Source organism: Hemiscyllium ocellatum, chromosome 21 (genome assembly GCF_020745735.1).
Source record: "Hemiscyllium ocellatum isolate sHemOce1 chromosome 21, sHemOce1.pat.X.cur, whole genome shotgun sequence".
Lineage (NCBI taxonomy): Eukaryota > Metazoa > Chordata > Chondrichthyes > Orectolobiformes > Hemiscylliidae > Hemiscyllium > Hemiscyllium ocellatum.
This window is the reverse complement of record NC_083421.1, coordinates 64,097,368-64,124,646: the sequence shown is the minus strand read 5'-3', so window position 1 is coordinate 64,124,646 and position 27,279 is coordinate 64,097,368. Positions and strand designations below refer to the sequence as shown.

The following is a 27,279-nucleotide window of genomic DNA, read 5'->3' as shown; positions in this document are numbered from 1 at the left end:
GGGATGGAAGCTGAGGATTATTTGAGGTTTGGTCTGTTTCCTGCCTCCAGGTCAGTTTTGTACAGAGGATGTGGATGAATGCCAGCTACAGCCCAATGCCTGTCAGAATGGAGGCACCTGCCATAACACGAATGGGGGCTATAACTGCGTCTGTGTCAATGGCTGGACAGGAGACGATTGCAGTGAGAACATTGATGACTGTGCCATTGCAGCCTGCTACAGTGGGGCTACGTGCCACGATCGTGTCGCCTCCTTCTACTGCGAGTGTCCCCATGGCAGGACCGGTAAAAGTCTGAGAGGGCACTGTCTCTGACCTTTCACTTCCTGTGACCTTTCACTCCCTCTGAGCTCTCAATACCACTAACGTTTCACCGCCTCTGACCTTCCACCCTCTCTTGCCTTCCATACCCTCTTGCCTTCCACGCCTTCTGAACGCCCACGCTCTCTGACCTTCCAACCCCTTTGACCTTCCATCTCCTCTGACCTTCCACCCCCTTTGACCTTACACCCTCTTTGACCTTCCATGTCCTCTGACATTCCAACCTCTTTGACCTTCCAACCACTTTGATCTTCCCTACCCCCTGATTTCCAACTCCTTTGACCTTCAATCTCCTCTGACCTTGCATGCCCTCCGACCTTGCATGCCCTCTGACTTCCTAACCCCTTTCACCTTCCACCCACTTTGACCTTCCATCTCTTTTGACCTTCCACGCCCTCTGACCTTCCACCATCTCCTATCTTCCACCCCCCTCTGACCTTATACCCCCCCTCTGACCTTACACCCACTCTGACCTTCCACCCCTGTGAACTTCCACCCCCTCCGACCTGCCATCCCCTCTGACCTGCCACCCTACCCTGGCCTTCCACACGCTCTGGCTTTTCCCTGCCACTAACCTTTCACCCCTCTGATGTTTCACCTCCTCCAACCTTTCACCAGAATTAACCTTTCACACTGATGTGTAACTGTGAAATATTATGTCTTGATTGTATGATGTAGGAATAAGTATCACAGAGGGATCCATGGAGACAGATGCACAAGTCATTGAAAATAGCAGCACAGGTTAATATGGCCCGAAAAAACATACAAATGCTGGGATTAAGGGCTGTGTGTTGTCAGGGTCATGTCCGTCCTGCAGGTCCACGTCAGGATGGGATAGTCACAGAGCATATTTCAACTGATTCATTTTAAAACATCAAACATTGAACTGCTTTCCTCAGGGACGGAACTGAAAAGCAGAGAAGTTCCATTATACTGCTGATGAAGCTGGAGTCTGCTCTTAGGTAATGGAAGGAATGGAGAAAATCAAGAAAGGATTTACAACAACTGGCACCAAGAGGTGACAACTGTTGTGGGGCAGGGGGGAATGTCTAAACAGAATAGGGCTCCTTTCCATCTAAAGACCAGGAAGCTTGCAGTTGACTGGATAGGGGGGGTCTTGGAAATTGGGCGGCACGGTTGCTCAGTGGTCAGCACTGTTGCCTCACAGCGCAAGGGACCAGGGTTTGACTCCAGCTTTGGGCAACTGTCTGTGTGGAGTTTGCACACTCTCCCTGGGTCTGTGTGAGGTTTCTCAGTGCTCTGGTTTACACTGTCCAAAGATGTGCAGGTGAGATGAAGTGGCTATGCTAAATTACCCATAATGTTCAGGGATATTAAAGTTCAGTGTATTAGTCAGGGGTAAATATAGGGTAGGGGGAATGGGTGTGGGAGGGTAACTATCGGGAGGGTCAGTGTGGACTACATAGAACATAGAACATAGAAGGATACAGCGCAGTACAGGCCCTTCGGCCCTCGATGTTGCGCCGACCGAATCCTACCTAACCTATACTAGCCCAATAACTTCCAAATGCCTATCCAATGCCCGCTTAAATGACCATAAAGAAGGAGAGTTCACCACTGATACGGGCAGGGCATTCCATGAACTCACAACCCGCTGTGTGAAGAATCTACCCCTAACATCTGTCCTATACCTACCACCCCTTAATTTAAAGCTATGTCCCCTAGTAACACCTGACTATTTGGGCTGAAGGACCTGTTTCCACAGTCCTCTGATTCAAAAAAAAGGAACAACTTTGAGAGGGCAGTTGTACAGAAGATGCTTCTCCCTGTGGTGGATACAAGATGATGTTGCCACATTCAGTGCAGTGCATCAACATTTCAGAGCAGCTTAGGTGGTCAGTGTTGGAAAGGGAATTAAGGAGCAGGGTGAGTAAATGGAATCAAGGAGTGCAGGGGAAATAAACTGGAGGACAGACTGGATGGCCTGTTTGTGAGCAGCCTTTTTCTCTGTTAATCATGACCATGTTAACTTTGTTGCTCAGGGTTGCTGTGTCACCTCGACGACGCTTGCATTAGTAATCCCTGCCACGAGGAGGCAAACTGCAGTACAAATCCCGTCAACGGCAAAGCCATCTGCACGTGTCCAGTCGGATTCTCGGGGGCTTCCTGCAAGCAGGATGATGATGAATGCTCTCTGGGTAAAAGCAACTAACTCCACACCACCTCTTCTTTCTTTTACCTCTTAACCACCTCCCTCAGGGCATTGGGTAATACTACTTCTGAGTCAGAAAGATCAGTTCACAGACATGAGGCTAACATGCTCAGTGCAGTGCTGAGGGAGTGCTGCACTATCGGAGGGTCAGTGCTGAGGGAGTGCCGCACTGTCGGAGGGTCAGTGCTGAGGGAGTGCTGCACTGTCGGAAGGTCAGTGCTGAGGGAGTGCCGCACCGTCGGAGGGTCAGTGCTGAGGGAGTGCCACACTATTGGATGGTCAGTGCTGAGGGAGTGCCGCACTGTCGGAGGGTCAGTGCTGAGGGAGTGCCGCACTGTCAGAGGGTCAGTGCTGAGGGAGTGCCGCACTGTCGGAGGGTCAGTGCTGAGGGAGTGCCGCACTGTCAGAGGGTCAGTGCTGAGGGACTGCTGCACTGTCGGAGTGTCAGTGCTGAGGGAGTGCCGCGCTTTTGGAGTTTCAGCGCTGAGTGCCGCACTGTCAGAGGGTCAGCGCTGAGGGAGTGCCACACTGTCGGAGGATCAGTGCTGAGGGTATGCTACATTGTGACTGTGAGTGTTTATAATGCACGTTTTGTTAACATAATTTCACTGTAATGCAATTGATGAATTGCAGACACTGTTTCTAAAGCCCGAACATTTAAAGCACGTATTGTTTATAACACGATTCCAATCCCATTAGCTTAAATGGTGTTGCCATTACATGATTTTCTTATACCACGGGATTGCATGAGAATGGAACTACCGTGTTATGGCAGAACTGATTAACTGCCTGTTTTGATTCGTTTGTAATTCCCTTTTCTATCTCTCTTTCCTGCAGGGTCCAATCCGTGTGAGCATTCAGGGAAGTGTGTGAACACCTTGGGATCCTTCAAGTGTCTGTGCCAGCCCGGTTACCATGGGCCTCGCTGTGAGCTGGACATTAATGAATGTATGTCCAGCCCCTGCCACAATGATGCCACCTGCCTCGACCTGATTGGAAAATTCCAGTGCATCTGCATGTCTGGTAGGTCCTGAGTCTATTGGGGTTGAGGAGTTGGTCATGAACAGAGTTCAAAGGTTATTCTGGAGTGAGAGGGGAGTAAGGACTGGACAGGGGACCAACCACCCTCCCCCAATTGTCAGTATTGGGACCACAGCTCTCTCTAATGTGTATGCGTAACCTGCATTTGTGTTTCCAGGACAGTGTTTCAAAATTGACAGTATGGGATGAAACGGGGAAAAGTAGTTAACCAGGAGGGGACAGTCCGAGGCTACAGGGGGCGGCAGACCGACTGGAAAATGGCAAGATCCATGGCTGTCCCACAGGCCACGATAGGACGCTGGATCAGGCAGGCCCTCGCCACTTTCAGATTATTTTGTTTGAAGGACATGAGAAGTCATACCTCTTGTCTCCCTATGACTCCAGTCCCTTAGAGAAACATAGAGGATAGGAGCAGGTGTTGGCCTTTCAGTCCTCAAGTCTGCTCCACCATTCAACATGATCATGGCTGATCATCGAGGTCAATGCCTTAATCCTGTCCTCCCCCATATTCCTCAATGCTTTTAATTACAAGACTATATTTACCTCCTGTGTGAAAACACAGAATGATTTTGCCTCAACCACTTTCTATAACAGAGAATTTCACAAGCTTACCACTCTCTGAAAGAAGAAATTTCTCCTTGTCTCAGTCCTAAAAGGTTTATCCCTTATCCTTAAACTATGATCCCTTGTTCTGGATTTTCTCCCACGATCAGAAACATTCTTCCTGCATCTAACCTGTCTAGTCCTGTTAGAATTTTATTGGTTTTTATGAGATTCCCCCTCATAATTCTAAAGTCCAGTGAATACAATCCTAACAACTCAATCCTTCCTCATATGTCAGTTCTGCTGTCCCAGGAATCAATTTGGTTAAGCCCATACTCTGTGAAATGCCTCCATGTGTGTCAGAGCATTGAGAGTTGATCAGTAAGGAGCTGAGTTACATTATCCTGACTGGACGGTGATCAAACCAAGCAGTTTCAGATGGGTCAAGCATTTGCTAGGGTCTAAGGAGAGAAATGATCTCCTCTGGTGCGGGGGTGCTGATGCTGGGGGAAGGGCATATGGAGTCCAGAACAAGGGGGCAAAGCCTTAGCAGTTATGTTGGACCATTCAGGGGGTGATGTTCCTCACACAGATGGGGGTAAATGGAAATCTAGAACTACCCCCTCCTTCCCTCTGCTGCACCATCTACATCATTCCTTGATGAAGCTGGTGTTACATTGATTCAAGAATGAGATTGATTGTTGTTGTCTCTTCATGAAGGCAATTATTAGTTACCTACAAAGGTAGGCAGAGGGTGAATTGAGGTACAGACTGATGCTTGTCACGTTGAGGGGTTTGACCGACTATGAGAAATATGATTTCTTTTGTGTGTATCGTATTTTCTGAGGCACCAAAGGGAGAATTGCAAACCTGGTATTTTGTGAATAAATTGCTTATTTAGAAATGAGCAATGACTTCTTGTCCTTGTCCCTAACCTCAAAAACAGGAGAAACTCCCCATCCCTGTCCAAACTCTGGATGAAGCCATGGACTTTATAGTATTACAACAGGAGGGAGTTTATCTTTCCACTGCCCTACCTGTATAAACCAGCATGGGTACTTGAAATGGATGGGAATGGTTAATTGTGTGTGTGTCTTACAGGATATGAGGGAATCTTCTGCGAAATTGATATTGATGAATGTGCCAGTAATCCGTGCTTAAACAAGGGTAACTGCGTCGACAAAATCAATAAATTTGAGTGCGAATGCCCCTCAGGTAGGTGCCAATGTTCAATAAATCTTCACCCTTTTGCCTGAGTTCTCTGAGCCAGTCCTGTTATTAATCCCAGCCTGCAGGCAGGCTTTACTGACCAAGACACGGCCTACACTCACTCACATCCCACAGCCTCTGGGATCATCCGTCTGAGGCCAGAATTATTCACAGCAACTGAAATCTCAGAAAGTGAATAGAACACTAAAAAAAAATCAAAGTAATTTGTGTCTCAGGTAGAATACTCAGTTCCAGCAAGAATATGATTGGAACCTTTGGACACAAACTTTCCGGCTGCATTAGCATTCATAGAGTCATATTCATAAAGTCATACAGCACGGAAACAGATCCTTTGGTCCAACTGGTCCACACCGACCAGGTTTCTGAAACTAAACTAATCCCACTTGCCTGTGTTTGGCCTATATTGCTCCAAATCTTTCCTACTCATGAACTATTCCAAATATATTTTAAACATTGTAACTGTACCTTTATCAACCACTTTCTCTGGTAGTTCATTCCACACGTGAACCACTCTACATAAAAAAGGTTGCCCTCATGTCTTTTTTAAAACTTTCTCCTCTCACCTTAAAAATATGCCCCTTTGTTTTAAAGTCCCCATCAAAGGGAAAAGACCCTTGCCATTCACATTATTTATACCACTCATGATTTTATAATGCTCTATAAGGTCACTCCACAGTCTTCTACGCTCCAATGAAAGATATCTTAGTCTATTTTTATCACGTAAACCCTCCATTCCCAGCAACATCCTGATAGATCTTTTTTGAACCCTCTCCAGTTTGATAAGATATTTCCTATAGGAGGGTGACCAGAATTGGACACTGTCCTCCAGAAGGGGCCTCACCATGTTTTATACAACCTCAACATGACGTCCCAACTCCTATACTCCGGTTTGATCAATGAAGGCAAGTTTGTAAATGGCTTCTTAACCACAATGTCTACATGTGACTCAAATTTCAAAGAATTATGTACCTGGACCCCTCGGCCTCTTTGCTCTACAACACTACCCAAAGCCCTATTTTTAATTGTACAAGTTCTGCCCTTGTTTGCTTTACCAAAATGTGATATCTCGCATTTGTCTAAATTAAATTCCACCTGTTACTCCTCAGTCCATTGATCCAATTGATTAAGATCTCTTTGTAATCTTAGATAACCACTTTCACTGTCTACCATACCATCAACTTTGGTATCATCTGCAAAATTACTAACCATGCCTCCTATATTCTCATCTATATCATTTATATAAATGATGAACAAAAGTGGACCCAGCACCAATCCCTGTGGAACATTGCTGGTCACAGGCCTCTCGTCTGAAAAGAAACTCCACCACCACCCTCTGTCTCCTACTGTCAAGTCCATTTTGTATTCAATTGGCAAGCTAATCCTGAATCCCATATGATCTGGCTTTATTAATTAATCTACCATGCAGAACCTTGTCAAAGGTTTTACTAAAGTCCATGTAAACGACTTCTACCCCCACCTCATCAGTCATCTTGGTTACGTCCTCAAAAAACTCAATCAAATTTGAGAGACATGATTTCCCTCTTGTTCCCATGGTCACAGACTCCTAGTCATTGTGACACACACACTCCCACTTACACACTCACAGCAATGCTTGTAATCAGACACTCACAGGCACGTACTCATTCCCACATGTATTCCAGGAATGATGCATTAACTTGTGAAATTCCTAAATTGCCTGAATCAAGTGAATTGTTGAGGGATTCACACACACTGCCCCCTTCCCAGAGCTGAAAACATACTGAATTTTCTCTTGCACTGACCCTCAAGTAGTCCCTGAGCTGTGTAAACCCTGACTTGCCATGAATCACTGTCTGGGGGCTTGTTAATGGGGTCACCTTGGGAGGGCTCTCTGCGTCCTGACTCCTTTCTGAGCCTGACACACCTCCCGAGTGACCCCACTGCACCCAGCTCCTTCTGGAATCTCAGGCTGCACCAAATAAATCCTGATATCACTGTGGGTGTCATGTAGATTCATAGAATCCCTACAGTGCAAAAGAGGTCATTCAGCCCACGAATCTATAACAACCCTCAAAAGAAAATCCCGCCCAGATCCACCTGCCTACACTATCCCCATAACCCTACATTTCCCATGGTTAACCTTCCTAACTTGCACACGTTTGGACTGTCCATGTGGACTGACCCTCCCTGCCCATCCAAAAGCGTTATTCATGTCCTCTCAAAACTAAACACCTCCCCAACATAAGATGTCACCTCTCCCTCCCCAAAGCTCACTGTCCCCCTCACTGAGTAATACCCCATACCCACTACCATTGCTCCCCCCCACCCACCCTGAATGATGACCCATCCCATGTTCCCCTCTCCTTTAGTTGGATTGAGGTCTGATCATGTTGCATTTTTTCTCTGATGATCCCTTCAGGATTCAATGGGAATCTGTGTCAGATAGATGTGGACGAATGTGCAAGTACTCCCTGTCAGAATGAAGCCCGCTGTGTGGATGGACCCAACAAATATCACTGTCAATGTTTGGAAGGTCAGTGCTGTTCTCTGCTCCCTCCATTCCCTTGCTCCCTCCATTGCTCCAACTTGCTTTGGTCTTCCTCCTGACCCCACCTTTCCAACTACCCAATTATTGTTTTTACCCAACCTCCATGTACCCACTTTGTCCCTCTTCCTACTTGCCCTGTCTGCAGCTTCAGTCACACACTCTCGGCTTTGTTCTCAATGCTTCTCCAATTCTTTACCCAACTGCTCTGTGATTCACTCAGTGAAATCTCCTGTTCTCCCATTTCTTTCACACTCCCTGTCTCTCAGACTCTCCCTGTCATTTTCATGCTCCCTCTCTGTCTCTCATAGTCTCTCTCGCTCATGCTCCTGCCCTCATACTCTCCCTCTATTTCTCACGCTCTCCCTCTCTCACAAGCCCACCCCATCTCTCAGCTACTCCCTCCTCCACTTTATGCTCTCCTTTTCCCCTTTCTCTTCCTCACCCTTCTTTTTCATTCTCTCCCTCCCCTCTCTCTCTAACTCCCTCTCCTGTGATCTCTCCTTTCTGATTGGTGATGCGGTCCTCCTGTAGGTTTTACTGGAACACTGTGTGAGACGGACATCGATGAGTGTGAGCAAGACCCCTGTCACTATGGCGTTTGTAAGGATGAGATTGCGACCTTTCTCTGTGTCTGTAACCAGGGTTACACAGGCCGAGTATGTGATATCAACATTAATGAGTGTCAGAGCCAGCCATGTCAGAATGGAGGAAGCTGCCAGGATAAGATCGATGGCTATGTGTGTGCCTGTCTAAAAGGAACCACAGGTACTGAGCTCTCCCCTGTCTGCACACCACCCCCTTCCTCCTTCAATGCCTCACTCCCATCCTCACCCTGAATCCCCCACCCCAGCCCCACACCTTTCACCACCTCATGCCTTCAGATGTTCTGGGAATCTGTAACTTCAGGAATTCATATTCTCAAAAAATGGGGCAGTTGGATTGTGATTAGATTGTTGCCTGTGGGATCTTGCTCTTCATAGTCAGTTCCCCACTTAAAAGAGAATCTCGTTGTCCGTAAAAGGGGTTTGGGACATGCTGAGACACTACAGAAATGCAAATCTGTTTCGCTTTCTGACAATAGCTTATTTATTTGTCCTGGTGTTAAGTGGTGTGAGCTTGTTGTGATTTAATCACTAAAAATATTATTTTGCCTCAGGCGTGAACTGTGAAACAAATCTGGATGATTGTGCCAGTAACCCGTGTGAATATGGCAACTGCATCGATCAGATTAACAGTTATGACTGTGTCTGTGAGATCGGATATTCAGGTAGGACACGCTACTAAACTTAACCTCAGTCACATTGTCTGATTTCACCTATGACCCAGCTGTCCTGCTGATGGGACCCTCACCACACACCCCAGTCCTTCCTTCAATTCACACTTTTAAACTTTACCTCCTCCAACCCTTACACCCCTCCCTATCTCTGTACCATCCTACATCCCACGTTATCTCTGTCACCTCCTCCAAACTGTCCACCCCTCCCTATCTGTGTAACCGCCTTTAGTCTACCTCTGTCACCTGTCCTCATGTACCCTCAAAGCTCACGCTCTGTATTTGGGGACAGTGCTGAGAAGCACCATGAGACTTTGCATTGCTTGAAAGTGTAATATAAATGCAGGCTGTGTTCCTCACCGGTGACAGCAGTCCTCACAGATTCTCCCTGTTGTTTTGTTGCTGCAATAATGTGAGGGACTGTCCCTGACAACCCCTCTCTCCCTTAGACAGTTTCTTTTCCACTTGGTTTTTGTTGGCTGCTTGTGAAATTGAATCCTGGACAATGTTCACTTTTACTAAAAGAGATTTTCTTTTCTGTTCTGTTCTCAGTCTTCCCAAGTCTGTGCAGGATCCCTGAAGCTCACTACTAACTCTCTGGCCATTCACATTGTGACCACCAGCCTCCCTCCACTCATTCCTCTTTCCCCACTCCCCTGCCTTAATTCCCCACCATCGCCTTCATTCCCCTTTTCCCACTCTTCTCAGCTTCACACTCCCCGCTCTAATTACTTGCCCCTTCTCCTCTGTCTATACATCTCAGTTCTAACCTGGCCCCTCCTCTTCCCCCTCTTCTCTCCTTCTTTCACCTTCTCTCTCTCTCTCCTCTCTCCAATCTACCCCCTGTCCTGATAAACCAACCCCTCACCTCCCAACTTTTGCTTTCATCTGTAGTCCCAGTGAGGGGCTGATGTTAAATTACATCAGAGTCTTAGATGAGGGAATGTATTAGTGGCTGGACATACAGATGATAGACAGAGGGAAAGTGAGTGGTGAGGATGGCATTACAAGTATTCAGACTAATATATTTATGGTCAGTGAATGGGCAAAAATCTGGCAGGTGGAATACAATGTGGGAAAATGTGAAGTTCTCTTTTGCAGGAAAATGAGAACAACAGTTTTATATGAATAGAAAATGACAGCATAATTCTGAGTTGCATAGGGATCAGGGTGGTTATAGTGCATGAGTCACAAAAATTATTACGCAGCTACAGCAAGTGATTAAAAAGCTAATGGGGTGATATCCTTTATTATCAGCAGATTTGAACTCAAAGGGGAATGATCAGAAACAGAAATGACTGGAGAAATAGAGTCAATGTTTCAGGTTGATGAAGGGTCATTGGAGATGATTCATTAACTGTTTCTCTCTCCGCAGACGCTGCCAGACTTGCTGAATTCCTCCAGCAACTTCTGTTTTTGTGTCAGATTTACAGCATCGGCAGTTCTTTGTTTTACAGAGATGCACCTGTTATGCTTCAGTTGTACAGGGTATTGATGAGGCCACTTTGACCTCTTTATTGAAGGAAGGATACATATATATTGGAGGCAGTTAAGAGGGGTTTAGCAGATTGAGAGCTGGAATAAGTGGGCTGTTTTATGGGGAAAAGTTGGATGGATTGGACTTGTTTGCACTGGAATTTAGAAGAGCGAAGGGTGACTGAAGTGTATTAGATCCTGAATGGTCTTGACAAGGTGGATTTGGAAAGGATGTTTCCTCTTGACCAAAGGCATTGTTTTAAAATTAGGGATCATCCTTTTAGGGCAGAGGGAAGGGGAATTTTTTCCCTGAGAATTGAGAGATTCTAGAATACTGCCTCACATTAAATATTTTTAACAGGAATGTTGAGTTTTAGGCAGGGATATCGAGGGTTGGGGGCAGGGGTGGAGACGGAAATGTGGATTTCAAAACACAAACAGATCAATATGATCTTGAATGGCAGAGCAGAGTTGAGAGGATGAATGGCCCACTTATGCTCCAAAATCCTAAACAGCAGGAAAATACTTCATCCTAAAGGCTCTGGGGCCACTCAGTCCTGCTGTCTTCTGATCGTATTTAAACTCCATTTGAAATTACAGGCCAAAGAGGCGAGTGAAAGCACTGGAGTGTGTGTTGCCAGGGCAGCGATGTCTCTGCCCGAACCCAGTCAACAGCAGCAGGGAAATACAGGATCCAGACTGAAAAGGCCGAGAGTCATCAGTCACAGCAATTCTCAGGGGTATCAGGTTCCATATCCTGGTCGATGCCCCCCCACCCCCCCCACTCACTCTCTCCTTCAATGTGGAGAATTTCTCCCCAACACTGTGCTGTACCTGAACCACAGGCAGATCACGGCCTTGCTGCCATCTCCGAGAAACAGGCACAGGAGTCTCTGACAAAAAGCACTACATTCCAAATAAAGGGCCCATTATGAAGTGGACGATCCATCTGGCGTCTCCGGTTACAGGGTCACACCACTGCTTTCAAAGATAGAGGGCAGGTGAAGCAGAAAACAATCCTGACACCTGAGAACATCAAGGCCTCCCCACCCTAGTACTGTTTTTGTTTCTGGGGGCGGGAGTGGGGCTCGATACTGAGCAACCCATTTATATGAATGCATCGCACAACAACTTTTGAAGTTTAATTTGAGCAGTTGAGATGTTCCAGAACTGACTGACTGATGCTGCTTTTCAATAACTGTAAATCTCCTTCACTCTCTAGTTTCCAGGCTCCCTTCTGACTCTCACTGGAGTACAGCTCCCACACACACTAACTCTCACTGGGGTACAGCTCCCACACACACTGACTCTCACTGGGGTACAGTCCCACACACACTGACTCTCACTGGGGTACAGACCCACACACACTGGCTCTCACTGGGGTACAGTCCCACACACACTGACCCTAACTGGGGTACAGTCCCACACACACCCGACTCTCACTGGGGTACAGTTCCCACACACACTGACTCTCACTGGGGTACGGTCCCACACACACTGACTCTCACTGGGGAACAGCTCCCACTCACACCGACTCTCACTGGGGTACAGTCCCACACACACTGACTCTCACTGGGGTACAGCTCCCACACACACCGACTCTCACTGGGGTACAGCTCCCACACACACTGACTCTCACTGGGGTACAGTTCCCACACACACTGACTCTCACTGGGGTACAGTCCCACCTACACTGACTCTCACTGGGGTACAGCTCCCACGCACACTGACTCTCACTGGGGTAAAGTACCACACACACTGACTCTCACTGGGGTACAGCTCCCACACACACTGACTCTCACTGGGGTACAGTACCATACACACTGACTCTCACTGGGGTACAGTACCACACACACTGACTCTCACTGGGGTACACTCCCGCACACACTGACCCTCACTGGGGTACAGTCCCACATACACTGACTCTCACTGGGATACAGCTCCCGTACACACTGACTCTCACTGGGATTCAGCCCCCATATAGATTGACTCACGCTGAGGGACAGCACTGACATCCTACTGGTATATTACTCGAATGTTCCTTTTTATTGTATTAGCCCCCATGATTAATCAGTGTCGGGCTACTATCTGACTGTAGCTGTAATACATTTAAGACTGTTCCTGTGTCCTACAAAACACTAGCCTGGACTGCAGCCCAAATCTGAGGTCCATGCCACACACTCTCGTCCTGCAGTGGCCCCCACACAGCCCCTTTGGAAGTCTAGAGCTCATGTCGAACCCCTCCTGGATGCAGCCTGTCATTGTTAGTTGCTTGTGTCAAACTGCACATGGATTCAACTAGCAAACCTGTTGTCAGACTCCTAATGTTCATTGTTTTTAAAAATATTTATGTTTTTGCCAAATTGTCATTCTCTATCCTCACAAAACGATGGCGGTGATATTTATTACTGTTTGGTTTTAATGCTGATCTTTATGAATCTTCATACTGTATGTTTGTCTTTCAGGCCCTATGTGTAACATTAACATTGATGAGTGTGCTTCAAACCCTTGCCACAATGGGGGCACCTGCAAAGATGGCATCAACAGCTTCACTTGTGTCTGTCCAGAGGGTTATCACGACCTGGTTTGTCTGTCAGAGGTGAATGAGTGCGACAGCAACCCCTGTATCCACGGAGAATGTCAAGACCACCTCAATGGGTGAGTGCCCCTTCATCACTCGATGTCCATCACGGGGCAATGTGAGGGAGGGATCAGAAAAGTGCAGGGAGCAAGACCTGAAATGGTGCTTTACTCTGTATCTAATCCCATGCTGTTCCTGTCCTGGCAATGTCTGATGGAACAGTGTAGAGGGAGATTTACTCTGTATATAACCCTGTGCTGTCCCTGTCCTGGCAGTGTTTGATGGGGAAAGTGTAGAGGGAGCTTTACTTTATATCTAACCCTGTGCTGTCCCTTCCTGGCAGTGCTGGATGGGGACAGTGTCATCTGTGCTGTGGGCAGTCTAACTCTGTTCTCTCTCCAACAGGTACAGCTGTGAGTGTAGTCCAGGTTGGACTGGAACAAACTGTGATCTGAATGTCAATGAGTGTGAGTCTCACCCTTGTGTGAATGGGGGCACATGTCGGGATATGAACAATGGCTACCTGTGTGACTGTCAGCCCGGGTTCCGAGGTAAGGAGTACAGCATTAATGTTAGGGTTAGGGTGGGGCTGGCCCAGAAATGGTGTCAGGGTTAGCTCCCGCTCTACTGCATGTTCCTGTATTACTGACAGCAGGCAGTGGTTGAACTGTCAGGTGCTCTCTCTCTCTCTGTCTCTGTGTCTGTGTCTGTGACATTTTCTCCCCCACATTATTCTTCTCTCTTTCAGCAGCTCTGATTTTATCTTTCCTCATTCTTTGCTTTGGTTATCTCGGTCTATGTCTCTCTCTCTTGCTTTCTCCCTCATCTTTCTCTTTTTCTGACTCTCTCACTACTTCTCCTCCATCTGTATATCACACTCTTCTCTCCCTCTTTCCCCATGTTTCTCTCTCTTTTGCTCCCTCTTTTTCTCTCTATCTCACTTCTCTCTCTTTACTGCCTCTCTCTTTACCTCTCTATATCTCCCCTCCACTTCTCATCTCCCTCTTTCTCACCCTGCCTGTCTCCCTCCCTCCCCCTATTCTCTCTCTCTCTGTCTCAGATAGCGTATAATTTGTCATCTTTCCACTGATGCCTGGTTTTGTTTCTGTTCCAGGACCCAACTGCCAGACGAACATCAATGAGTGTGCATCGAACCCGTGCCTGAACCAGGGGAGCTGCATTGATGATGTTGCTGGATACAAGTGTAACTGTGTTTTACCATACACAGGTAATGATGCAGTATCAGCTCAGCCCCAGCGCTCAGCCAGTCAGCACCCCCATACATTTAGTCACTATGTGGGCTAAAAACACTTGGGAAAATCCTGCTGCAAAGATATTGTAGAATAAAGACAAATTTGAAAATATATGGCACCTTTCACAAACTCAGGATGTCCTAAAGCAGTTTACAACTATTCAAGTAGTTATTGAATTCTGACACTGTTGTAATACAGGGCAGTCAGTTTGCACGAAGCAAGATCCCACAAAAGAAATAACATAAGGTACCCGATTAATTATTATTGTAACATCAGTTTGGGAGTGAATGTTTAGTCAGACACCAGGGAGAACTTACTCATGTTTCTTAACTTTTATATTAACTTGAGGGGAAAGACAGAGTCAATTTAACATTTCTTTCAAATAATAGGATCTGACAGTGCAATGCTCCCTCAGCACTGTGCCTCCAACATTGTGGCACTTCCTATCACTGACCCTCTGACAGTGCGGCACTCCCTCAGCACTGACTATCTGACAGTGCGGCACTCCCTCAGCACTGACTATCTGACAGTGCAGCACTCCCTCAGCACTGACCCTCTGACAGTGTGGCACTCCCTCAGCACTGACCCTCCGACAGTGTGGCACTCCCTCAGCACTGACCCTCCGACAGTGCGGCACTCCCTCAGCACTGACCCTCTGACAGTGTGGCGCTCCCTCAGCACTGACCCTCCGACAGTGCGGCGCTCCCCCAGCACTGACCCTCCGACAGTGCGGCGCTCCCCCAGCACTGACCCTCCGACAGTGCGGCGCTCCCTCAGCACTGACCCTCTGACAGTGTGGCGCTCCCTCAGCACTGACCCTCCGACAGTGCGGCGCTCCCCCAGCACTGACCCTCTGACAGTGCGGCACTCCCTCAGCACTGACCCTTTGACAGTGCGGCACTCCCTCAGCACTGACCCTCCCACAGTGCGGCACTCCCTCAGCACTGACCCTCCGACAGTGCGGCACTCCCTCAGCACTGACCCTCCGACAGTGCGGCACTCCCTCAGCACTGATCCTCCGACAGTGCGGCACTCCCTCAGCACTGACCCTCCCACAGTGCGGCACTCCCTCAGCACTGACCCTCCGACAGTGCGGCACTCCCTCAGCACTGACCCTCTGACAGTGCGGCACTCCCTCAGCACTGACCCTCTGACAGTGTGGCACTCCCTCAGCACTGACCCTCCCACAGTGCGGCACTCCCTCAGCACTGACCATCCCACAGTGTGGTACTCCCTCAGCACTGACCCTCCGGCAGTGCGGCACTCCCTCAGCACTGACCCTCCGACAGTGCGGCACTCCCTCAGCACTGACCCTCCCACAGTGCGGCACTCCCTCAGCACTGACCCTCCGACAGTGCGGCACTCCCTCAGCACTGACCCTCTGACAGTGTGGCACTCCCTCAGCACTGACCCTTTGACAGTGCGGCACTCCCTCAGCACTGACCCTCCCTCAGCACTGACCCTGTGAATTTTGAGCTGGAACCTCTGGAGTAGGACCTGATTCACTGAGTGCTGTTCATGGAACCGTTGCTGATACTTTCTGAATTTGTCCAGAAGGTAGGAAGGCCATTCAGCCCCTGTGCCATGACTTTGAAAGTGCTTCATGTTTAGTCCTGCACTCTTCTTGTGTATCTCTCTATAGGTTTCTCAACCCTGAAGACCTAAAGGTTCAGGTCAGGTATAAGAAGGCATCTGAGATATCAGCGTTTACTGACTGAGGTATATAATTTCAGAGCAGGGAGGTGAGGCTGGAACTATATAAAATGTTGGTTAGGCCACAATGAGAGTATTGTGTGCAGCTCTAGAGTCAACATTATAGGAGGGATGTGATAGCACTGGAGAGGGTACAGAGGAGATTTACCAGGCTGGTGTCTGGGCTGGAGGGTTTCTGTAATGAAGGGAGATTAGACAGACTGGGATTGTTTTCCTTAGAGCAGAGGAAATTGAGGAGGCACATGATTGAGGTATACAAAATTACAATGCACATTGATTAGGTTGACAGGAAGGAACTTTTCCTCTTGAAAGCGGGATTAATGACTAAGAGCAGAGATTGAAGGTTAGGTTCAGACTGGATGTGAGAAAAACCTTTTCACCAGAGGGCAGTGGAATTCTGGAACTCACTGATTAGATTAGATTAGATTACTTACATTGTGGAAACAGTCCCTTCGGCCCTACAAGTCCACACTGCTTGTGAGGGTGGGAAAGGCAGAAGCCCTTGTACATCGAAGAAGGATTTAGATATATGCTTACGATGCCAAAATTGCAAGTATGTGGGCCAGGTGCTGGGAAATAGGATTAGAATAGTTTGGTGATTGTTATTGACCAGCACAGATTCGATGGGCCAAAGGACCAATCTCTGAGTTGTGGAACTCTATATATCAAAGACCTGGCCAGCACCCAGTTAAAGTTACTAATAGAACCAGCTCTCTCCACTGAGTGCTCCAGATCTGGACAACTCTTTAAGCGAAAAACAATTCCCATCTCCCAATGCAATCAATGAAACCTTTTGCAATGTCTCACAGGAACACAATTTCTTCAGCGACTTTGATGGAAGCGAAGGATTCTTAAGGGGGAGGGAGTGAAACGAGAAGTAAAGGGAGAAGGACCTGAAAAGAGAATATAGGGAATTAGGTCGGAAGCTAGAGGGAGGACAAGCAGAGTAGTAATCACAAGATTGTTACTGGTGCCACAGGCTACTGAAGCTAGGAACAGAGACCGTGTGCAGATGAAAACATGGCTGTAGGGCTGGTGTAGGAGGGAGGGCTTCAGTTATGTGGATCATTGAGATACCTTCAGGGGAAGGTGGGACTTGTACATGAAAGACGGGATGCACCTGAACTGGAGGGGCACCAATATCAGGGGCAGGAGGTTTGCCAGAGCTCTTCAGGAAGATTAAACCTATACTGGCAGGAGAGTGGAAACCGGAGCTAAGGATCAGATAATGGAGTAGGTAGTGAACTGCCAGATACAGTGTATGGAATCTGTGAGGAAGGATAGACAGTCGATAGGGCAAAGGTGCAGTCAGTATGATGTTTGAAGTGTGTCCATTTTAACACTGTTAAAAATCACAAGACACCAGGTTATAGTCCAACAGGTTTATTTCAAAGTACAAGCTATCGGAGTGCTGCTTCTTATCAGGTAGCTAGTGGGGTAGGATCACTTTGGTACAAATTTAGAGCAAAAAGATCATAGTATCATATACTGATGCAATATATTGAACAAACCTAGACCGCTGTTAAATATATTGTTTAATATATTGCATCAGTGTATGACACTATGATCTTTTGCTATAAATTCTGTGTCCTATGATCCTACTCCATGAGCAACCTGACAAAGGGGCAGCGCTCAAAAGCTTGGGCTTCCAAATAAAGCTGTTGAACTATAACCTGGTGTCATGTGACTTTTAACTTTGTCCACCCCATTCCAACACTGGCACCTCCACATCATATTTTAATGCAAGTGTCAGGAATAAGGGTGATCAACGTGGAGCATGGATCAGTGCTTGGAACTATGATGTTGTAGCCATTACGGAGACTTGGGGTCAGGAATGGTTGTTGGATGTGCCAGGGGTTACATGGTTCAAAAGGAATAGGGGAAGTGGTAAAAGAGATGTGGGAGTAGCATTGCTAATCAGGGATAGTATCACGGCTGCAGAAAGGGAGCTCGTTAATGAGGGTTTGTCTAAAAGGTCAGTATGGGTGGAAGTCAGAAACGGGAAAGGAGCAGTCATTTTATTAGGAATTTTCTACAGATTCCCTCAGTAACAACAGAGACATGGAGGAGCAGATTGGGGGGCAGATTTTGGAAAGGCGCAGAAGTAACAGGGTTGTTGTCATGGGTGACTTTAACTTGCCTAATATTGACTGGAACCTCCTTAGTTCAAATAGTTTGGATGAAGGGGTTTTTGTCAGGTATGTCCAGGAAGTATTTCTGATTCAATATATAGATAGGTCGACTAGAGGGGAGGCCAGATTGGATTTGTTGCTTGGCAACAAACCATGCCAGGTGTCAGATCTCTTGGTGGGAGAGCATTTCAGTGATAGTGATCACAACTCCCTGACCTTTACTATACCCATGGAGAGGGATAGGAGCAGATGGGAAGGTATTTAATTAGGGGAGGGGGAATTACAATACTATTAGGCAGGAACTGGGGCACCTAAATTGGGAACAGATGTTCTCTGGGAAATGCATGAGAGAAATGTGGAGGTTGTTTAGGACCACATGCTGATAGGGCTGGACAGGTTTGTCCCACTGAGGTAAGGAAAGGATGATAGGTTGAAAGATCTGTAGGTGATACGAGATGTGGAACCTGCTATGATTTTGGCCTTTTGTGGCTGCCATCAGCAACTACCACCTCTCCAGTAGCTGCTGTTCAATGAGCTGCTGACTTCTGAAAGGTTGGTAGTTCTCTGTGTTCAAGCTTCTGCCTAGAAGGCTTGTGATCCTGGGGAAGTCCAGCCACTGTCCCATAAGTACCTGGCATTGGCTCTTAAAGTGGCCTTAGCTAAAAAGAGGCCACTTGAAGCTTTTTACGGCTCTAACCAACTGGTAAGACCTCCATCATAGAGTCATAGAGATGTACAGCATGGAAACAGACCCTTCGGTCCAATCCATCCATGCCGACCAGATATCCCAACCCAATCTAGTCCCACCTGCCAGCTACTGGCCCATATCTCTCCAAACCCTTCCTATTCATATACCCATCCAAATGCCTCTTAAATGTTGCAAAAGTACCAACCTCCACCACATCCTCTGGCAGCTCATTCCATACACATACCACCCTCTGTGTGAAAAAGTTGACCCTTAGGTCTCTTTTATATCTTTCCCCTCTCACCCTAAACCTATGCCCTCTAGTTATGGTCTCCCTGACCCCAGGGAAAAGACTTTGTCTATTTATCCTATCCATGCCCCTCATAATTTTGTAAACATCTAAGGTCACCCCTCAGCCTCCAACGCTTCAAGGAAAACAGTTTTCACTAGTGAGAGGGACATTGACGTTTGTGAGGACTGCGTGAAACAGACTGATATGCTTGAATAGGTTGATGTTAAGAAGGAGGATTTGCTAAAAAGTTTGAAAAACATAAGGATAGATAAGTATCCTGAGCCTGACAGGATATACCCAAGGTTACAACAGGAAGTGAGGGAAGAGTTTGCAGCACCTTTGGTGAGGATCTTTGCATCCTCACTGTCCACTGGGGTAGTGTCAGATGATTGGAGAGCAGCAAATGTTATTCCCTTGTTCAAGAAAAGGGAATAGGGATAATCTTAGGAACTACAGACTAATTAGTCTTATGTTAGTGGTGGGCAAATTATTGGAGAAGATTTTGAGAGACAGGATTTATGATTACTTGGAGAAGTAACTGGTTAGAGATAGTCACCATGGCTTTGTGAAGGGAAGGTCATACCTCACAAACCTTATTGAATTCTTTGAGGATGTGACACAACACATTGATGAAGGTAGAGCAGTTGATGTTGTGTACATGGATTTTAGCAAGGTGTTTGATAGGCTCATTCAGAAAATAAGGAGGCATGGAATACAGGGAAATCTGGCTGACTGGATACAGAATTGGCTGGCTCATAGAAGACAGAGGGTGGCCGTAGATGGAAAGTATTTTGCCTGGAGCTCGGTGACCAGCGGTGTTTCACACAGATCAGTTCGAGGACCTCTGCTCTTTGTGATATTTATAAAGGACTTGGATGAGGAAGTGGAAGGGTAGGTTAGTAAGTTTGGCGATGACAAGAAGGTTGGTGGTGTGGGGGGTAGTGTAGAGGGCTGTGGGGTAGGTTGCAACTGGACATTGACAGGATGCAGATCTGGGCTGAGAAGTGGCAGATGGAGTTCAGTCCGGAAAAGAGTCAAGTGATTCATTTTGGAAGGTCAAATTCGAATGCAGAGTACAGAGTTAAAGGCAGGATTCTTGGCAGCTTGGAGGAACAGAGGGATCTTGGGGTCCATGTCCATAGATCCCTCAAAGTCACCACCCAAGGTGATGGAGTTGTTAAGAAGGTGTATGGTGTGTTGGCTTTCCTTAGCAGGGGATTGAGTTTAAGAGCCTCAAGGTTATGCTACAGCTCTCTAGAGCCCTGGTGAGGCCACACATGGAATATTGTGTTCAGTTCTAGTTACCATCACTACAGGATGGATGTGGAAGCTTTAGAGAGGGTGCAGAGGAGATTTACCAGGATGCTGCCTGGACTGAAGGGCATGTCTGACGAAGAAAAGTTGAGAGAGCGAGGGCTTTTCTCATTGGAACGAAGGTGACTTGATAGAGGTGTACAAGATGATGAGAGGCAGAGCAGATAGCCAGAGACTTTTTCCCAGGACAGAAATGGCAATCACGAGGGAACATAATTTTAGGGCAACTGGAGGAAGGTTTAGGGGAGATATCAGAGGTAGGTTCTTTACTCAGAGGGTGGTAGGTGCGGGGAATGCACTGCTAGTGGTGGGAGTAGAGTCAGATATATTAGGGACATTTAAGTGACTCTAGGATAGGCACATGGAAGATAGTACAATGAAGGGCACGTAGGTTAGTTTGATACAAGGTCAGCACAACATTGAGGGCCTACGGGCCTGGACTGTCCTGTACTGGTCTATGTTCTATGAAACCCCACATTGAATTGAGACTGCCAGTGAGTTCATATCATCTTGCTGCAATGATGGGGGTCCAGCCTTCAGTTTGTGAAGGAGAGCTCACTGCTGAGTGTGAGAGTGAAGGGGAGCAGGATTGCACGAACTGACCCCTCCCCTCACTCCACTCTGTACCAGCCCCTCCCCCTGCAGCCCCATCACGATAGACCATGTGGTATCCGGTCACCATTCTGGCTGCTGTTTGAGGACAGGGATTCTCTGCCAAGGCGGAGTGAGAATAAACAGACGACAGATTTCCTGCTGAGGGTTCGGATGACAAGGGTCTGTTGTTTCCCAGTTTCCTGTTCCCTGGATTCGGAGCCACATAGAGAACAATTGCTGGAACTGGCGTCACCTTTCCTGTCCTGGCAGTGTTTCCATGGTAACCGGACATGAAAATAGTCCACACTTAGCGAAAGCAGTGAGAAGAAAGGTTTACTTTCAAACTGGCTACTCGAGCAAAACAAAATTACAGACACCTTGACATTTTAAATTCTTTTCAACAGCAGTTTCTCAAGTGTTTAATCTTTCTGTTGTTCTGGGACCTCTGGTGAAGTTGGATTGGGATAAATCACTGGAATAAATTACAGCAAAAATATCCCAAAGTCAGCTCCTTTCATTGTTAGGGACCCCTGCTGGACAAACTGAGAGAGTCAGTGTGCGTGGGACTGTAACCCAGTGAGAGTCAGTGTGCGTGGGACTGTAACCCAGTGAGAGTCAGTGTGTGTGGGAGCTGTATCCCAGTGAGAGTCAGTGTGTGTGGGACTGTAACCCAGTGAGAGTCAGTGTGTGTGGGAGCTGTACCCCAGTGAGAGTCAGTGTGTGTGGGAGCTGTACCCCAGTGAGAGTCAGTGTGTGTGGGACTGTAACCCAGTGAGAGTCAGTGTGTGTGGGAGCTGTATCCCAGTGAGAGTCAGTGTGTGTGGGACTGTAACCCAGTGAGAGTCAGTGTGTGTGGGAGCTGTATCCCAGTGAGAGTCAGTGTGTGTGGGACTGTAACCCAGTGAGAGTCAGTGTGTGTGGGAGCTGTATCCCAGTGAGAGTCAGTGTGTGTGGGACTGTAACCCAGTGAGAGTCAGTGTGTGTGGGAGCTGTATCCCAGTGAGAGTCAGTGTGTGTGGGACTGTAACCCAGTGAGAGTCAGTGTGTGTGGGAGCTGTAACCCAGTGAGAGTCAGTGTGTGTGGGAGCTGTACCCCAGTGAGAGTCAGTGTGTGTGGGACTGTACCCCGTGAGGGTCAGTGTGTGTGGGAGTGTACCCCAGTGAGAGTCAGTGTGTGTGGGACTGTAACCCAGTGAGAGTCAGTGTGTGTGGGACTGTACCCCAGTGAGAATCAATGAGTGTAGGAGCTGTACCCCAGTGAGAGTCAGTGTGCGTGGGACTGTAACCCAGTGAGAGTCAGTGTGTGTGGGACTGTAACCCAGTGAGAATCAATGAGTGTCGGAACTGTACCCCAGTGAGAGTCAGTGAGTGTGGGAGTGTACCCCAGTGAGAGTCAGTGTGTGTGGGAGCTGTACCCCAGTGAGAGTCAGTGTGTGTGGGAGCCGTACCCCAGTGAGAGTCAGTGTGTGTGGGAGCCGTACCCCAGTGAGAGTCAGTGTGTGTGGGGCTGTACCCCAGTGAGAGTCAGTGTGTGTGGGAGCTGTACCCCAGTGAGAGTCAGTGTGTGTGGGAGCCGTACCCCAGCGAGGGTCAGTGTGTGTGGGAGCCGTACCCCAGTGAGAGTCAGTGTGTGTGGGAGCTGTACCTCCTGTAATATCTCTGTCCTGTTAGGCATTTACTCTGAGATTAGAATCTCCAGGTTTGTGTTGGGGAGGGGTGGTGGCAGGTACAGCTTCTCCCTTTCTCCTCTGACCAACCCCTGCAGAATCTTGTCGACCTGATGAGATAGCTGGAATTTCTGTCAAATGCCACAAGCTAACCCTCATGTCACATCACCAAAACCTCGACAGTTGTACCATAGTTTCTGATTTCCTGTGCTCATCTTGCTGTAAATGTCCGATATGTGACTGCATGGAGATTCGCAACTGAATATTGTCTGGATATGTTGATGGGATGGCTTTCTGGGTTGGACTCTTATTTGATTCATCCATTCCTTGCCCCGCTTTGAGGAGATGCCTGATGTTGGAAATGATGGTGTTTTCTTGTGGCTTGTGTTTAGTTTTGTTAATAATGGGGCCGTTTGTTGACAGGAGTGAATTGTGAGGACGTCCTTGCTCCGTGCTCTAGTCAGCCGTGTCAAAATGGTGGCGTGTGTCACGAGTCTGAGGATTACGAGAATTTCTCCTGCGACTGTCCAGAGGGATGGCAAGGTGAGGAGAGTGAGAGAAACCCCCATCCTTCCCCCAGCCAAGATCACCCCCCAACTCCAGTGAGAGCCCCTCTCCCTGAAACCTCCACCCTCCACCACCACCACCACTGCCACTGTGGGACTGTACCCCAGTGAGAGTCAGTGTGTGTGGGACTGTACCCCAGTGAGAGTCAGTGTGCGTGGGAGCTGTACCCCAGCTGTACCCTTACCCACCAAGACCCTCTCCCTGACACTGCCACCCCCTGCAACATCTCCTCACCTGCCCCAGGAGTGATTTCAAATCCTCACCTAGCGTGACTCCCCCTCTGTGATACCAGCAGCACGCCCCCCCCCCCCCCCCCCCCCCCACACCACCCTTCCCTCCCCTTCCCAACAACAAGAATGATCTCTGCCCTCTATGCCCAAGGTGATCACTTCCCCTTCCCGTGGATGTTCCCCCCCCACCACCTCCCCTGGAATTAGGGGGAGGGGGAATGATTTTACATAGGCTGTTTTAGTTACATACTACCTCTCAGATTATATGATCCCTCAGATCTGCTTTTCTTAGTGTGGATTAATGCCAGTATTCTCTCTGTCCAGGTCAGACTTGTCAGAAAGATGTGAACGAATGTGTGAAAAGCCCCTGCCTCAATGGAGCCACTTGCCAGAACTCGATGGGAGGATTCCAGTGTGTCTGCCGACAGGGTTACACCGGCACCATCTGTGAGACCGACGTGGATGACTGTCAGCCCAGTACGTGGAGACTGAGAGAGATCATATTTTCAAGAGGTGGCACTCCCTCAGCACTGACCCTCTGATAGTACGGTGCTCTGTCAGAACTGACCTTTCAGCAGTGCGGTGCTCCCTCAATACTAAATCTCTGACATTGCAGAACTCTCTCAATACTGATCCTCTGGCAGTGCAGCACTCCCTCTGTACTGACCCTCTGATAGTGCAGCACTCCCTCAGCCCTGACCACCCTCCGATAGTGCAGCACTCCCTTTGCACTGATCCTTCGACAGTGCGACACTCTCTCAGTACTGACTTTCCAACAGTGCAACACCCCTTCCGCACTGACCCTTCAACAGTGCAGCACTCCCTCTGCACTGCCTCTCTGATGGTGCGGCACTCCCTCCACACTGACCTTCCGTCAGTGAGGCACTCCCTAACTGTGATTAGCTGCCTGATTTCAATTCCTTTGAAAGGCTTCAATGGGGGGAAGGGAAATATTTTTGTTCAGTGGTGCTATCTGAATCAGATTAATTTGGAGTACTGTGCGCAGTTTTGGGCACATATCTCAGGAAGGATGTACTGGCCCTGGAGCATGTTCAGAGGAGGTTCACTAAAATGGTCTTAGGATGAAAGACTTAACAAATGAGGAACATTTGAAGACTCTGGGTCTATACTCACCGGAGCTTTGAAGGATGAGGGGGGAATCTAATTGAAATTTACAGAATACTGAATGACCTAGACAGAGTGGATGTTGGGAAGATGTTTCCATTGATAGAAGAGACCAGGACCAGAGGCGCAGCCTCCGAGTAAAAGGAAGACCTTTTAGAATGGCGATAAGGAAAAACGTCTTCAGCGAGAGAGTGGTGAATCTATGGAATTCACTGCCACTAAAGGCTGTCAAAGCTAGGTCATTAGTATATTTAAGACGAAGGTAGATAGCTTCTTGATTGTCAAGGGGATCAAGGGTTATTGGGAGATAATGGGAGAATGGGGTTGAGAAAGTTACCAGCACTGATTGAACGGTGGAGCAGACTCCATGGGCTGAATGGTGTAATTTCTGCTTCTTTGTCTTTTGGTCCTATGAATTGTGTAATGGCTCCTGTCTTGATCTAGCCTGTTTTTTCTGTTTTGCCTTTGACAGATCCATGCCATAATGGAGGCTCGTGCTCTGATGGAGTCAGTAGCTTCACCTGTGACTGTCTCCCTGGATTCCGTGGTCCCAAATGTGAGGAGGATATTAACGAGTGTGCCAGTGATCCCTGCAGGAACAGTGGTAACTGCACGGACTGTGTCAACAGTTACACATGTACCTGTCCCCTGGGCTTCAGTGGTATGCACTGTGAGAACAACACCCCCGACTGCACAGAGAGGTGAGCACTGAGTCCATCAGATCATAAGAAGTAGCAATATGAGTAGGTCATTTGGACCCTCAAGCCCACTCCACCATCAAAAAAAATGGCTGAACCAATTTTCCTCAGTCCACTTTCCATTGTTTTACCTGTGTAGCGATTGGAAGCAGGTGAATCTCGTTGACTACGAGATCCTTAATTGGGGTTGTTAATCTGGCCCAATCAGGGAGCCCTGGCTAACAGAGATAAACAGAGAAGAACAGGAGTGTCAGACATTCTGTTCTCTCTAAGAGCTGCCTCTGAGGGAGCAAAAAAAAGAAAAAAAAGAGAGAAAAAATAAACAGGGAATTAAACAAACAGGAGAGTCAGAGGTTCTGTTCATTCTGAGAGCTGGTTGTGAGGGAGTTGAACCAGTGTCAGATATTATGTACGTGTAAATAAAGGGTGGCTTGATGACTGAATATCAGCATCTGTGGAGAACGAGTACATGTGGTGTATTTGGATAAACACTCTCATAAGAGGTTAATGACCAAAAGTTTTTAAAAAACGGAATTATGGTACGAGTGTCACATTTAGCCACTGATGATATGAAATTGTGTAATATGCTTTTTTGTACGAAGTTATATTGTACTATAATAACTAAAATACTTTACATTTTTGATTTAATAGTAGATTTTTCAAAGAAATAAAGCCCTTGAAACATGAAAATAAATAAACAGGGGATTCAGAGAATTTCCTGACTTCATGGACTGTGTTTGAGCTGCCTGGTCATACATATGTGCACCGTATGTATGCTCAGAGACAGTCCATGAATGTATGGTGCACATATAAATGAAAGGTGACCTGGTGACGAGATACCAGACCCTGTGCAGTTATTTCAATAATTATTAATATTTAATAGTGAAACCCAAAATTTAACCATTGAAATTTGAAAGTTGGAATCAAATCACTTACCAGACATAGTCATTTATTAAAAATACTGAGAAAAGATAAACAGGGGATTCGGAGAGATTCCTGACTTCAGGGACTGACTCCGACCTGGCTGGCCACAGCTAATGTATGTGCACATGTAAATAAAGGGTAACTTGGTAATGGGATACAGGCCTCTGTGTAACTATTTTAGTGGTGATGAGGGAAAACAAAATGTGCCTGAAAAACATTCACTCGCAACAGTCATCTTTGAGTTCTGGTAAACATTTCTGGCATCATGCCTGTATTTGGGAAGCTTGACTTATCCAATCCACCTGATGAAGATTGGTCTCAGTATGTGGAAAGGTGATATGTTTTCTGGGAAAATGACATTGGGACAGATGAAAAACAATGAATATTCCTTCTGACTGCTTGTGGATCCACAGTATTTTTGAGTATTAGGGCTTAACTTGCCAGAAGCACCAGACACCAAAACCTTCCAAGAGTTGACGGATTTGGTTATGGTTTATTACCACCTCAAACCTCCTCTAATTCTGAGATACTGTTGGTTGTATTTGGTTGTTTAAGAACCAGGGGAATCCATATCAGGATTTTTGATGAAGTTAAGATGACTGGCAGAGGCATGTGATTTTGGGATAACCCTGAATAAGATGCTGAGAGACCATTTTAATGACATAACCATGCAAAAGTGCCTACTAGCAGAAGCTCAACTGAACTTCAAACAGAGTTGAAAAATGTAATTCTGGAAAAACACAGCAGGCCAGGCAGCATCCAAGGAGCAGGAGAATCGATGTTTCGTGCATAAGTCCTTCTTCAGGAATGAGGAGGGTGTGCCAAGCAGGCTATGATAAAAGGTAGGGAGGAGGGACTTGGGGGAGGGGCGTTGGGAATGCGATAGGTGAAAGGAGGTTAAGGTGAGGGTGATAGGTCGGAG

At 47.4% G+C, this 27,279-nt stretch overlaps 1 protein-coding gene across 1 annotated transcript in view; it reads left to right on the top strand.

Annotated features, from left to right (window-relative positions):
- The window catches only part of LOC132825960 (neurogenic locus notch homolog protein 1-like), a 111,569-nt gene that overhangs the window by 55,092 nt on the left and 29,198 nt on the right, over positions 1-27,279 (top strand). Inside the window, exons 6-18 of the mRNA XM_060841639.1 lie at positions 51-284; positions 2,323-2,478; positions 3,330-3,515; positions 5,178-5,291; positions 7,705-7,818; positions 8,365-8,598; positions 8,990-9,100; positions 13,048-13,240; positions 13,569-13,714; positions 14,278-14,391; positions 23,237-23,356; positions 23,935-24,087; positions 25,208-25,436. Coding sequence (XP_060697622.1) covers positions 51-284; positions 2,323-2,478; positions 3,330-3,515; positions 5,178-5,291; positions 7,705-7,818; positions 8,365-8,598; positions 8,990-9,100; positions 13,048-13,240; positions 13,569-13,714; positions 14,278-14,391; positions 23,237-23,356; positions 23,935-24,087; positions 25,208-25,436 — 2,104 coding nt within the window. The remainder of the gene's footprint in view (positions 1-50; positions 285-2,322; positions 2,479-3,329; positions 3,516-5,177; positions 5,292-7,704; positions 7,819-8,364; positions 8,599-8,989; positions 9,101-13,047; positions 13,241-13,568; positions 13,715-14,277; positions 14,392-23,236; positions 23,357-23,934; positions 24,088-25,207; positions 25,437-27,279) is intronic.